Source organism: Petromyzon marinus, chromosome 4, assembly GCF_048934315.1.
Source record: "Petromyzon marinus isolate PM22_M1 ecotype Great Lakes invasive population chromosome 4, UKy_Petmar_22M1.pri1.0, whole genome shotgun sequence".
Classification (NCBI taxonomy): domain Eukaryota; kingdom Metazoa; phylum Chordata; class Hyperoartia; order Petromyzontiformes; family Petromyzontidae; genus Petromyzon; species Petromyzon marinus.
In genome coordinates, this window is record NC_133670.1 from 20,413,665 (window position 1) to 20,428,128 (window position 14,464).

Below are 14,464 nucleotides of genomic sequence, written 5' to 3' on the forward strand. Positions count from 1 at the left end.
CCGCGATCGGCGAAAAGGTCGTGGCGGTGGAGGGGGGGGGGGGGGTGCGTGAATCGGGGCCTCTCGCCAAGGAAATAAGAAGAGGGCATTTCTGTTGCTGCTCCTGCTGCTGCTGGGGTGCTTGCTTGCTGCTGCTGGGTACCCCTGTGTTTTTGGGGGCCTCCCGGCACCCACAAAGAGTTAATGTCTCACGTCGGGCGGCAGCCTCGCGCCTTTGTGTCTGAGCCGAGCCGGTCGCTGGGTCCTCACAGAAACCCACGGGGCCAAGGCTCGCTCTGTGTGTGTGTGTGTGTGCGAGTGTGCGCGTGGCCGTTTGCCTGTGTACGTGGCTGTTTGCTGTGTACAGTACGTGTGTGTGTGTGTGCGCGTGTTTCTTTGCGGTAGTGTAGCGGTTAGCGCGCTGCGCTACGAACCCGGCGAGCCGAGTTCGATTCCCGATCGTGGCCTACACCAGTGACGATTATCTGAACCGGTCCTGGGCCTCCCCTAGGTCGGCTCAGCCTCAAATGAGTACCTGGTGCGACGTGTAAAAACATCGCAACTGGGGAGACAAATGCGGCCGGGCGTAGTGCTGGCCACCCACCCCCTCGTGTGCCGTGCCGGCCTTCATTGGTGCTCGCTAACAGCACTTGCCCCAACAGTCTGTTAGGGCTACACGGGGGATCTTTGCATGGGTGACAGGAAGAGACCGGGAACGAAATCTTTACAATTTACACGATTGCACTCGTTACTTATTTATCTGCGTATTTAGTTAATTTACAAACGTTATCCCCAATAAAATATATATTGTCTTTGTATTTTTTTAGCGAAGTCGAAGTACGTTGGTTTTCATGTTGTCGTTTAGTTTTTTGAAGGCCGTCCGAGTGAATTATTCGTTAACATTCAGGCAGTGAGATAATGTTAACGTCCGCGTTGCATTCGTGTGCGTTGCGTTTTATATATATGTTTAATTCCCATTATCTGGAGAAAATGTTCCGGACAGATTACAAACACACGCACAATGTACACTTGGTAAATATTGCCCGAGACGCGAGCCCGCGCGTGTTGTTAGTGCGTGTTGGTGCGCGTTAGTGACAAGAGGTGAGAGCGCTGTGCGTGCGTGATGCCGCGTTGGAGACGAACATTGATGACGAGGAAGATTTTATTTGTGGGAATCGTCGATGGGAACACTCCCCGCGGATTATGAACTCCCACGACCAGACCAGAACACCCCCCCACCCTCCCACCTTTACTCTGCTCGCGATCAGCAGCACGTGAGCACATTCAACACTCACATCGTCACTCGGTTAATGTCACAGGCGTTCATGGAAACCCGAATAATAATAACACAAACATTGCTTGAGCCGCGTGACAAATGTAACATTTTCGTTTATTGAAAATTTAATTCACGATTCAAAGGTTTTATCATAACAGCAACAATAACAATCATTTCAACGAACGTGCCTACCGCGTCCAACGATAAGCCATGCGAGTGGAGGCTTAAGATAAGGTCACATTTAATTTTTTTTGTCGTGCGAGATTTCGTAGACGTGTCGAGTCGCCGCCCCATGCCGCGTAAGCAGCGCGGCGACTCGCGACGTCGCGAACGGTCGGGAAGAGAGGAAAAGAGGCGCCTTCCGAGAATGGCGTCACGAGGTGTTCTTAATAAAAATTCAATACGCGTTACTCAAATAATAACGTCTGCTCGCTTCGATTTGACTCAACGTCTCAGACCCCCCCCCCCCCCCCTTTACCAACCTCGTTTTCGACAGGTTTTTCTTATTGTCGTTTTGTGTTAAAGACTCCTCGGGAAAAAGAAACCACTCTCTCTCACCCCTAACTCGCCACCACCACCACCCCCTCCCCAAAAAAAATTTTCGCCCCGTTCATCCACGGCCGATCGCTTCCCCCCCCCCCCCCCCAGGCAGCAGCGCTCGGCGCAGCACTCGCGCTCGCTGTACGAGGAGCCGCCCGGGGACGATTCGGCCGTGGTCGCCCTCTCGACCTCGCCACCGCCGCCGCCGCCGCCGCCGGGCTCGGGGCGCTGAGATTCCACACCACCACCACCACCAACCCCGCCGCCCTCTGCTGCTGCCGCCGTGGTCGTGAGCCGATGCCTCGGCCAGCAGCAGCAGCCGCAGCAGCAGCAGCAGCTCCACTCGCTCGCCAACCTTGAAGTGTTTTTTTTGTTTTGGGGGGGGGGGGGGGGCGCCACCGCGCTTGCTGCCCGTCATTGGAGGAGGGCGCGGCACGTGACTGGCGCCGCCAATGTTATTTGATAAGGGTGTCAAGACCTTGTCACGAAAAGAAATAAATTCCCCGCAACACCGAGATGCAAAAAGCGACCTACTACAATAACAATTCCGGTGTGTTCGGCGGGTGCTCCTACCAGGGGGGAGGCACTTTCGCCTTTGGCGCCGCTCAGCAGCAGCAGCAGCAACATCATCAGCAGCAGCAACCGCAGCAGCAGCAACATCATCAGCAGCAGCAGCAGGCTGCTTACCCACCGCCATCTGTTGAGAATGACTACCACCGCTTCGCGTGCTCGCTGCAGACCCCGGCTAGCGGGGGCTCGGTGCTCAAGCCGGGCGAGCCCAATGGGAGCTGCATGCAGGCCGTGGGCCGCACGTCCGTGCAGCAGGGGCCGGCCCTCGCCGATCCCCGCCAGCAGCCCCCCCAGCAGCCCCCCCAGCCTCGAGCACCGTCCCACACGCCGTCGCTGTCGCCCCCCTCGAGCAGCAGCGGCGGCGGCGGCGGCGGCGGCGCCACGCTGGCCACGTCCGGCTCCGGCAAGGCTCCGGGCGGCTCCCCGCAAGCCTCGAAAGCGGCCGTGGGCAAGCACATCTTCCCGTGGATGAAGGAGAGCCGCCAGAACTCCAAGCAGAAGGGCGCCGGCGGCGGCGCTGGCGGGGGCAGCGGGGGCGGCGGAGCGAGCAGCGCCAGCACCGGGGCCACGAACAACAGCAACAGCTCACCCGTGACAGGTACCCTGAGACGCTCCTGTGACAGGTACCCTGAGACGCTCCTGTGACAGGTACCCTGAGACGCTCCTGTGACAGGTACCCTGAGACGCTCCTGTGACAGGTACCCTGAGACGCTCCTGTGACAGGTACTCGCAGGGCTCTCCCGTGACAGGTACCCTGAGACGCTCCTGTGACAGGTACCCTGAGACGCTCCTGTGACAGGTACTCGCAGGGCTCACCCGTGACAGGTACCCTGAGACGCTCCTGTGACAGGTACCCTGAGACGCTCCTGTGACAGGTACTCGCAGGGCTCTCCCGTGACAGGTACCCTGAGACGCTCCTGTGACAGGTACTCGCAGGGCTCTCCCGTGACAGGTACTCGCAGGGCTCTCCCGTCACAGGTACCCTGAGACGCTCCTGTGACAGGTACTCGCAGGGCTCTCCCGTGACAGGTACCCTGAGACGCTCCTGTGACAGGTACTCGCAGGGCTCTCCCGTGACAGGTACCCTGAGACGCTCCTGTGACAGGTACTCGCAGGGCTCTCCCGTGACAGGTACTCGCAGGGCTCACCCGTGACAGGTACCCTGAGACGCTCCCGTGACAGGTACTCGTAGGGCTCCCGTGACAGGTACTTGCGCGTCAATGACACGTGTCACTGCCTATTGTTGTTATGGTCGCCTAAATCGTCCGTGCACGCATCTCGCCGTTTCGCTCTCTTTTCAACTGTTGGGGTTTTTTTTTAAACAAAATCACAGTCCCATTCGTTCGTAACTTTGGGGGACGAGTTTTTTTTTTATATCTCTCTCTCTATCTCTCCCCATCTTGTACCGTCGTTACAAGACGCCCGTGAAATAGAGCCGAACAGCTGATTGGGCCCTTCATGCTGAAATGATGACAATTCGTTTACATTACGTGTAGTTTATTAACCAGCAGAGTCACCAAGCAAATGAGTCGGCGGGAGTGCTTTTCTTTACTGCAGGATATTGGTCCTGCTGCGACATTTTTTTTTTAATTTGAAGATGTTTTCAGCGATTTAACGATTAAGTGTTTAAACACACATTATGTAATCACTCGTATAAAACTGGGGGGGGGGGCGGGAGCGCGGGGGGGTGGTTAGCGAGGGGGGCGGGGGTGGTAATCGTCGTCACAATGAACGTGGGGGGGGGGGGGATAATCGTCGTCACAATGAACGCACGCGTACGGCCGGTGACATCACGTGCTTTGTTCTGTGCCGTGTATAGGTGATGAATCGGAGGACAAAAGCCCCTTTGGCCTGTCAGCTTCGAAGCGCGCCCGCACCGCCTACACAAGCGCCCAGCTAGTTGAACTTGAAAAGGAATTCCACTTTAACCGTTACCTCTGCCGCCCTCGACGAGTTGAAATGGCCAACCTACTTAACCTCACCGAGAGGCAGATCAAGATATGGTTTCAAAACAGGCGGATGAAATACAAAAAGGACCACAAGTCAAAAGGCGTCGGCAGCTCTCCCGGGAGTCAGTCGCCCACGGAGAGCCCCCCGCTGCACGTGTCCGGCCTTGGCGGCTTCCCCAACCCCGTGCACGGCATGGGCGTTGGCTCATCGGTCTACGACACGGGTTCCCCGACCTCCTTCCCCGGGCAACAGCAACAACAACAGCAGCAGCAGCAGGGTGCCTACAACATCGCCGACCAATACTGCGGGCCCCTGAACAACGGGCCGCCCATGAACACCTTCCAGGGCAACCACAAGCGCTACGCGGGCACACCAATGCCCCACCAGGACTTCCACGACCATTATCAGGGCAACAACGGCAGCTACGGCGACCCGGGCCTGCAGGAGGGCGCAGTGTACGGAGGAGGAGGGGGCGGTGGCGCAGGAGTAGTAGGAGGAGGAGGATACGTGGACAGCATGGGGGGCCCCGTGTTCAATGTGCCCCACCTCCCGCATCCATCATCCGCCAGCATGGGCCTCCCTAGCCCGTCCCAGATGGCCGGCGGCCATCTTGTAAGACCATGTGATTCCCACAGCACGTACACGGACCTGTCGTCTCATCACCACCCGACTCAGGAAGTCCCCAGACTCACTCATCTGTAGCGAACAGAGAGCGAGCGAGAGGAGAGGGAGGAGGAGGAGGAGAGAGCAGGCCCGCCCGCCCGCCCGTCTGTCCGTCTGTTTTGAGAGCTGCTTTACCTCGGGTTGCCCCCCGCCCCTCCGTGACTTGTGTTGTCAGTGTGTGAGTGTGTGTGAGAGATGTTGTGTAAGGGGAGCGGCTGCGTAGTGGTCAGCGCCCCGCGCTACGAGCCGCGCTCACGGCCACCAAAACCAGTGATGATTATATTTGAACCGATGCTGGGACTCCCCTAGGTCAACTCAGCTTCAAACGAGTACCCGGTGCGGTGCATAACCATCGCCACTAGGGAGACAAAGGCGGCCGGGTTGTGGAGTTGCCCCCCCCCCTTCGTGTGCCGTGCCGGGCCTTCATAGGTGCTCGCTAAACAGCACTTGCCCCAACAGTCTATCAAGGCTATACGGGGGACCTTTGTCTTTGTGTGCACATTGGAAACAGTCGCACACTCCCCACCCACCCACCACGGGGGTTCGCCTACAGGCGCACAAGGAGGCGCTGGCACGGTGCACACAACAAGGACACACTGGCACATAGACACAGGCACACAGACACAAGTATACAGGGCACACAGACACAACGCACAAACACGCGCACGGTACTACAGCCGCACAGACACGCAGATCAAGTGCAGAGTTGCACAGACAAAGTGCGCAGACGCACAGAGTACACGTGCGATGAAATACGCAAACACAGTACATGATACCGCCGACAAGTACACACAAAGTCTGCGTACACAGTACACAGACGAACAGTACGTAGACACGCAGGCAGGGGCACAGGGACGCATGTAAAGTACACGGGGGGCGCCGTGCATAGATACGTACACAAATGAGAGAAGTGCACATACAAGTACAAAACCACAGAGCACACGTGGGCACACAGGTGCACATCAAAGTAACCAGAAGCATTTGAAAAGTCACCCAGAGAAGTACATAGGCACAGGCGAGTACACAGGGAAATAGATGATCACGCAGTACACTGCTCTATGGCACAGGCGCACAAAGTACACAGGAATGCAGAACACATGCGCATCAAGTACACACGTGTACACATCCATAATATAGGTTTTTTTTGTTGGGGGTTAGATGGCGACACATTTATATTTACGCGATCTAACTCCAAAAAAAGCCCCCTATATTATGGATATTGGTCGCGAAATCCTACGTGTTAAACTAACAAAGTACACAGACGCCCAGACCTACATAATATCTAGTACTTGGGTACACAGACGCGCAGACATGTACACAGGCCATAGACTACAAGGTACACAGGCTGACAGTGCACGGGCACACAGACACGTGAATCTGTACACTGATGAGTACACTGCCACACAGTAGGAGAAGCAGTAACATAGACACTGGGTTTAGGTACACGTGCTTCAGAAACATAGACTGTGCACACACAGACACTGCACATCACAGGTATCTGGGCAATACATGGCCACAAAGTACAACATCATATACACGCAGACTTTGCGCGAGACTAGCGCACAGTGCACAGATACGCGTGGTACACAGACGTGGTACTCGCGCATTCGTTGGAGTTACGTCCACAGACACACGGTGTACAGGCAGGCACGTATAGCGTATACACGGGGTACATAGTACGTACCCACGTGTACACACAAAAAAACACAAATATCTCCCCCCTCGGTATAGCCTTAACACGGGGTACATAGTACGTACACACGTGTACACACAAAAAAACACAAATATCTCCCCCCTCGGCATAGCCTTAGCATACTTATGGGGCAAGTGCTGTTCGCGAGCACCAGTGAAGGCTGGAACGGCACACGAAGGGTATGGTGTGGCAAGAAAATCTCTCCCGGACGCCTTTGTCTCCCCGATGATGATGTTTACACATCGCACTAATTTGAGGTGGAGTCGACCTAGGGGAGGCCCACGACTAGTTCAGATAATCGTCGTCGCTGGTTTAGGCCGAGACCAGGGACTCGAACTCGGGTGGCCAAGGGTTCGTAGTGCAGCGCGCTAACCGTTGTACCACCGCTCCCCACTCACACACACACACACACACGCGTACGTACGTATACACATTCACCGCGTGTACACATATATAACAAACATACACTTGTACACAGACGCCGGGTGCACACAGGCGTGGAGCACAGACACTCGTACACAAAGGGGGTTAACACGACATACATGACAAATGGTATACTATATTCAGACATCGGGTGTACACTTAGACGTGTACACATATCCGTACGGTGGAGGCACGCACGGGAATTAAACACACGCAGCTCGCATGTAAACGCAGATATGGTACACAACCACCTGTACAAAATAACAACACGGGGAACATAGACGTGGTGCACAGATAATGCACTCGTATACACAACCACGGTACGCACGCGAAGGATGTTTTACTTCGTACGGGGACATTCGCCTTTACACACAGAGACATGCCACGCAGACACACGGCACACGGACACAGGGTACAACACAGTTGTGCGAGCGTACTCGTGGTTCAACAGATACGGGACACAGAGACGCCGTACGCAGACACACCCCGAGTACACGGACACGTGGAATACACACAAATGGTACACAGACACCACGCATAAGCACACGCGCGTGTACATAGATATTTTACAAAGATACAGGGTACAAAGAGACAGGGTACGCAGACAATCTGTGCACACGTAATATATCTGGTACACAAGACGCGCGTGTACACATAGAGTTCCGCAGAAACACATTTGTATACGCAGATAATTTGTGCACACGCAGACACACACACATCTGTACACACGGAGAACACGGTGCAACATGCACACGTGTGTGTGTGTGTGTGTACACAACCCGCACGTGTGCTCCTAGAGAGAGACGGAGGGAGGAGGCGGTGAGACCCCCGTAAGCCTCGAGTCGCGACCAACTTCCATCCACACGAGTCCAGGGAATGGGGGTCCCGTAATGCGCAAAGACAATTGAAGTGATTATTTATTTAAATATCATGTAGGAATGTCTAGAAGCTAAAACCAGCGATGCATTGCACTTTCTTTACATCGTGGTTGATCGTACGCAATCAATTATTATCGACAACGTGAACTTGTCCGCTGCTCGCGTGGTGGTGGAGGTGGTGGTGGTTGGTGGTGGTGGTTGATGTTGGAGAGAGAGTTCAGGCCCTGGCTGTGGTACGGATGGTTCAGAAGAAGCCGGTAGCTCCCATCGCGAGGCGAGCGTGTGTCACGTCTCTGAGCGATGCCTTTCAGTATTTCATTTTGGACATTGGCTGCCGAGTTGCAGTTTGTTTTTTTTTCGTTGGGGAAGGGGGGGGTTGCTTTTGTAACGTCGAGATCACGTTGCTTTGATTATGTGAGGGTATAGTGTTCTTATCCGTCTATTTAATGTATATAGACCCGGTGTTTTACCAAGATGAATTAGGTAGCTTTGTGGTTTTAGGTGAACGTCCGGTCTCATTTAGGGAGGGGACTCGGACCAAACAAGTTAAGAAACGGAACCTTTTTCTATGAATTCCCCCCCTCTCCCCCCCCCCCCCCCCACTTTTGATCAAAATAGTTTCCCTTAAATAAAACTGTTGTTCTATGCCGCTCGCCTGAAGTCGTTGTTGCGTCCGTGGGCCTCGGGCTTCACGCAGCTGCTGCTGTTGCTGCTTCTTCTTCTTCTGCAGCAGCAGCAGTAATCGGGGCCACGTCGCCCCCTTCGAGTGATTGATCGGAGGGCCGAGCCCGGGTCGGGTCCGGGCTGCTGGGTCGGGTCGGGCCCGGGCTGCTGGGTCGGGCCTCGGGGCTTTTTTTTGTTCACCCCCCTCCCTCCACCTACCCCCTTACCCCCCCTACCTACCCCACGCCAGCTCCCGAGTCGCGATTTTGAAAGCGCCACGCAGACGCACACGTCACCAAGAGAGACAAAGATTCCCTCTCCCTATAGCCTCAACAGACTGTTGGGGCAAGCGCTGTTGGCGAGTAGCACCCATGAAGGCCGTGGCACGGCGCACGAGGCGGCGGGGTGGCCAGCGGCACCACGCCCGGGGCCGCCTTTGTCTCCCGAGCGGCGATGTTTTACACATTGCACCATTTGATGCTGGGCTCGTCCTAGGGGAGGCCCCGGGACCAAGAAAGAGCACGCACGTGGACACACGCACACACAGACACTCAACCGAGGCGCTTCTGCGTTTTAAACATCGATTTATTGGGAGAAGGAGCGAGAGAGCGGGGTTTCTCGTAATTGCACCGTGCCGAGCCGATGGTACCGAAAAGCGGCGATGAGAAGCGAGCTGACTCCACACAAACTCGACGTCCCCGTGGCCGGGACAGCATAACGGAACAACAATAGTAACCCCCTCCCGTCCCCACGCGCTCGCCGTGTTAATGAGCAACCGCGGGCAGCGGGAGAATGTGAATGCACGGCGCGCATTTAACATCACAGGGTACAGGCAGGCAGCTGCACGCAAGACGCATATACACAACGCGTGCACAGTGTGTGAGCTACGTGCACGCACGCACGCATGAAACAACGCAGTATTTGTCTGCGTGCCCGCACACCGCCGCGTTAACGCATTCGAACGCGCACAGGATATTTCGCGTTGGACCAGTAATCATTAATTCATTGATTTCACATTTTAAGAGTCCATTATGAATGAAAAGCGATTCAAGCCCGCCACCACCTTAAAGCTTGGGCTCACCGAGCCTTTGGGGGGCATCGCGCGCGGGCGAGTTGCGACCGTCCTGGGCCCCGGCCATCGCACCGTCGCCGCGATGACGCGCCCGCTGGTAAATAACGGCAGCGTTCAGCTTTGGCTCTCAGCGATAAAATGGCCGGAGAGCTCTCGTCGTGCCTACTACATGCAGCCCTGGTAGAGCGCCCGCCGTGTGATGGGAGAGTGATGGATGGTGGGTGTTTATGTGCACACAAACGTGAGTGTGGGTGTGTGTGTGTGTGCAGTTGTGTGATGTGCACACACACACCGCGAGTGAGTGCGCTTATGTTTGAGTGTGTGTGTGCATTTTTTATGTGCATTGCTGAATTATAAGAATATATATACAGAGAAAGAGAGAGCACATGGCAGTGTGTACGCTTGCGTGTCTTGTCTGTGTGTGCAGCATTCGTTGGATGTGCACGCAACACACCGAGTTCGCGTGTGGTTATTGTGCGCACCAGCGTTAGTGTCACGTGTAGTGCGCGCACACACGCGCACGCGCGTGTACAACGGGATGCGGGTGTGCATTTTGATGAATGCTGTACTGGAGGGTGTGGGTGTGCACACGTTTCGCTGTGTGTGTGCGCACGCGTTGATTTGTCGACGTGTAGGGCACACACGTCGTGTGCGTGCGTGCCAGTGTGTGTGTGCGCGCGTGTCGTGTGTGTGTGTTGGTGAGACGTAACGTGCACAATAGGGTGTGTGCGTGGGTGTGCATTCCCGTGTGTAATCTCCTGACGTAAAGAACAGAGCGTGGATGTGAATGCCAGGGTGTTTTTGCCTCTATGAATGTATGTACGTGTCAATGTGTGCGAAATATGCTTTTGTATTGGAATGCGTGCGTTCGCGTGTGTGTTCGTATTTCTGTGCTGGCATGTGTAGTGCATGGAATAATAGGTGCTCGCTAACATCGCTAACTCCCCAAAACGTCTGTTAAGGCTATACCGGGGGGGTTCTTTGTCCTTGTGTATATGGCGTGCGCCCGAGTGCGTTGTCCGTCGGGTTATCTGTGCTTTGATTTTTGTTTATTAGCTGTATAACGTGTGCGCGTGTAACTCTATGCGTAGCTGTGCCTGTGGCTGCGCGTGTGTGCGTTCTACCCGTTCGTATATGAATGTAGCTGCGTGTGTTCACGTGCGTTTAGTGCGCATTAGCATGTACAATTGTGCGTTCGTGTGCATTCTATGCGCTGTGCACTGGCGTTAACGTGTTTGCCCACATCTGTGTGTGCTTGCGTGTAATATATGTGTTCGTATCTTGGTATATTTGTGTACCGTATCCGTGCGTGTATTCGCATGTACACCAACATTAGGATAATTTCGTTTATTCGTATTTGTGAGTTGTACTAATACAAAAAAATGCGTACATTTATACGTGGCCACTGTGTTCGTTCAATACGTACGCTTTCGCGACCAATATCATCCATAATAGAGGTTCTTTTTGGTTATATCGTGTGTTCGTTTTCGTAATGTTAGTGTGTGCCTGTATAGTTGCGTGCCTATTTGTAATTAAGTGCACATTACGTGTAAATTCGTGTGAGTACACAGCGTATGTACACGTGTGTTGCAACCCCCGCACTCGATTAGTACATTCACTTTGTGTACACATAGGTGCGTGTTGCGTTAACACACGCACTGTCCTATCTTTGTGCACTGTATTCCTGTGTACATCATATATATGTATGCGTGTGTCATAACATCACTCACCGCCAAGACGGTGTTAAAGGCTACACGGGAGAGCTTTGTCTTTATCTTTGTTTGCGTATTATAAGTACACTCCACTATACGTATGCATATGTGCGCGTGTACGCGTGCGCTTCACATTATAATCACATCCTATTGCACGTGCGTATTCGCGTCAATATATTTGCTCATTTGTATGCGTGTACGTGTGTGCGCGTGTAATATTGCACGTTCGTGTGTACACCTGTGTATACCGATATTTCGTGTGTGTGTGTGCACATTCGTGTGTGTGTGCGACTTTCGAGGCAGCACGGCCATTATACGGAATAATAAATCCTTGTATATTTTGACAGATGCGCGTAACACCAGTCCACGCGCACATGACACTGTGTGTATATTCGTGTGCGCGCGTGCGTGTACATTACGTGTGTTATGCGTACAGTATATTGTTTAATTCCCCAACCCCCCCCCCCCATTGTGTTTATAAATCGGTGTGAATAATTGCCCTGCATGTATGTCTGTAAGTATAGTAGCGTGCGTACATTTGTCTCTGCGTATATTTGGTTCGCATGTTTTCTGGGTGTGTAAATGGGCCTGATTATAGGTGTGTATACGTGCGTGTGATATAAGCGCACACACTAACATTTAATTTGCATATCGGCGCGCGTCCATTGTTTTTTCTTATATTTGTTCGTGTGTGTTGTAATAAGTACTGTATACGTGTGTGTGTGTCATATGAACACACCACCAGCCCATGTTATTGTGGATAACTGCAGGCTATTTGTGTAGGACCGTGTGTATATATTCGCGCGAGTGGGTGTATGGTTTGTGTGTGTGATATATCACTGTGTGATACGTGTGTGATACATGCGTGTGAACACACCCCCTTTGTATTTGTATAATCGGTGAGTGTGTGTGATGTATATAATATGTGTGTAATATGTGCATACCCTTTGTATTTGTGTATCTGGTGCGTGTGTGTGCGCGCGATATGACCTCACATCGCTGCATAATTGGTGTGAATTTGTGTGCGTAGGTTTGTGTGTGAGGTCGTGTGTGAATGTTTGTGTGATATAAGCACGGCCCCTCTGTATTCGTATACTTATTGTGTGTATGCGTGTCTGTAGCTTTGTGTGTGTGCCAAGCACACGCAGCTGTACTTGTATAATTGGTGTGTGTATGTGTGTACGATGCGTGTGTGTGTGTACAATGCGTGTGTGTGAGTGTGCAATGTGTGCGAGTGTGCGATGTGTGTGCAATGTGTGTGAGATGCGTGTGAGTGAGTGTGAAGTGTGCAATGTGTGCGAGTGTGCGATGTGTGAGTGTGAGATGCGTGTGAGTAAGTGTGAAGTGTGCAATGTGTGTGTGTGCGATGTGTGTGCAATGTGTGTGAGTGTGAGATGCGTGTGAGTGAGTGTGAAGTGTGCAATGTGTGCGAGTGTGCGATGTGTGTGTGTGCGATGCGTGTCAATGTGCACACCCCTCGCTGGGAGAGACATCTCGGGGCTGTGAGCGAGATTTCTGCACGGATCGGATTTGTACTGTGAACGGCAGAGACAGGCAGTAACATATACACATTTATTTGTTTCTTCTACTGCAATAACGGCGTGCTGCTGCTGCTGACGATTAACAATAATCTAAGAATATAAATCCATCGCGCAATTCTCCGGAACAATTACGAAAACGCGCGGTAAGCAAATTTTGGCACAATATTCGAGAGCGGCTTTAGCATTTGCGACAACTCCGTTCAATGTAAACTCGCGATGAATTTAATCTCGGCCGAGGTCTTCGAGCCGGACCCTCGCGGACGAACGAGACGCTTAAGCAAGTTGCCTCCCTGGCGCCCGTAAAATTATCCGTTCACCCCGCCGCCACCACCACCACCCACACCGCTTCATAACGAGCAACATCATGAACGTGCAACAACACGCGACAAGGGTGGGGGCAACAGCGGCCAACAAACGATCCTTCTGTTTACACGCACGATAAATCATATTAATATTATAGCCGGAGCCGCCCTGTACCTGTTATAACCTCGCCGTGCGCATTATATTCGCTTAAAATATCGCGCGCCCGGTTCTGACGAGCGCAAACCTCCCAGGCGGTGAAAGAAATCAAACTTGTAAAAAAAAAATCGACAAAAAAACCGAATTTCGCGATAGGAGAAAGAAGAAGCAGGAGAAGGGGGAAAAAACCCCCAGCGACTCGGCCTGCTTCGGACGGCAACAGCCGGCAGCAGAGAGCAACAACGGAGATCCGCCGCCGTCGTCCAGAGAGAGAGAGAGACACGAGAGCGAGCGGGGCGCCATATTTGAGCGCGTTCGACCCCCATTGTGTCGCTCCGGTTAACGCCAACGATTCCGTTTCGACGTCGCGTGCGAAACGTGCAAACTGCGACGTCGTTAAACGTAATGGGACTGACACTTATAACACACGCGGGGCACGCGCACGTACGCGCGTGCGCTCACACATTTTTTTTTAGTTTGTCATTATTATTTTTTTACAGTCCGTGTATTCAAATAAAAATGTGTGTGTGCGACCGCGTGTCACACACACACGTGCGAGACCACGCGCATGCAATGCATGGTCGCGTACCAACACAGTACAGTATATATTTATTGTACACATAAAACTAATGCCGGGCTATAAATCGTGACCATTGCAAACGCCCCCCCCCAATCCTCTCTCTCCGCTCATGAGCGCGCTGCTGCTGTTGTTGTTGTACGCACGGTGGATTGGTCTCGTGACGGACACCGCAGACTGCATGTGCCATATAAATGCCATCGGATGCGTGTCCTCTTAATGTCGGCTTCACGCGCCTATTATGAGCATTGTAAAGCGCGAATTAATCTCAATTATGGAGCGTCGCCCCCCACTATTTTACATTTAAAATCTGCCGGTCGGGTCCCCACTGTAAGCCGCGCGTTCATAACAATAACCGCGTGTTTTTTTTATTATTTCGCAACATTGACCCGCGCATATTTCTATTAATCGCGTTTTAAAGAATAATAATTTCCGCGATAGTAGCAATCGTAATAATAAAACAGCAAC

At 53.1% G+C, this 14,464-nt stretch overlaps 1 protein-coding gene and 1 long non-coding RNA gene across 10 annotated transcripts in view; both read left to right on the top strand.

Annotated features, from left to right (window-relative positions):
- The window catches only part of LOC116938504 (homeobox protein Hox-D3), a 185,044-nt gene extending 174,961 nt beyond the window's left edge, over window positions 1–10,083 (top strand). For all 9 annotated transcript variants that reach the window (XM_076059869.1, XM_076059878.1, XM_076059856.1 and 6 more), the window contains 2 exons: window positions 1,904–2,963; window positions 4,185–10,083. In XM_076059869.1, the coding sequence (XP_075915984.1) occupies window positions 2,312–2,963; window positions 4,185–5,017 (1,485 nt within the window). In that variant the 5' untranslated portion in view covers window positions 1,904–2,311 and the 3' untranslated portion in view covers window positions 5,018–10,083. The remainder of the gene's footprint in view (window positions 1–1,903; window positions 2,964–4,184) is intronic.
- On the top strand, window positions 2,974–3,682 carry LOC142910257 (uncharacterized). The gene is made up of 2 exons (XR_012932809.1): window positions 2,974–3,291; window positions 3,344–3,682. It is a non-coding gene; the product is annotated as an uncharacterized LOC142910257 (long non-coding RNA).
- Window positions 10,084–14,464: the final 4,381 nt, after the last annotated feature.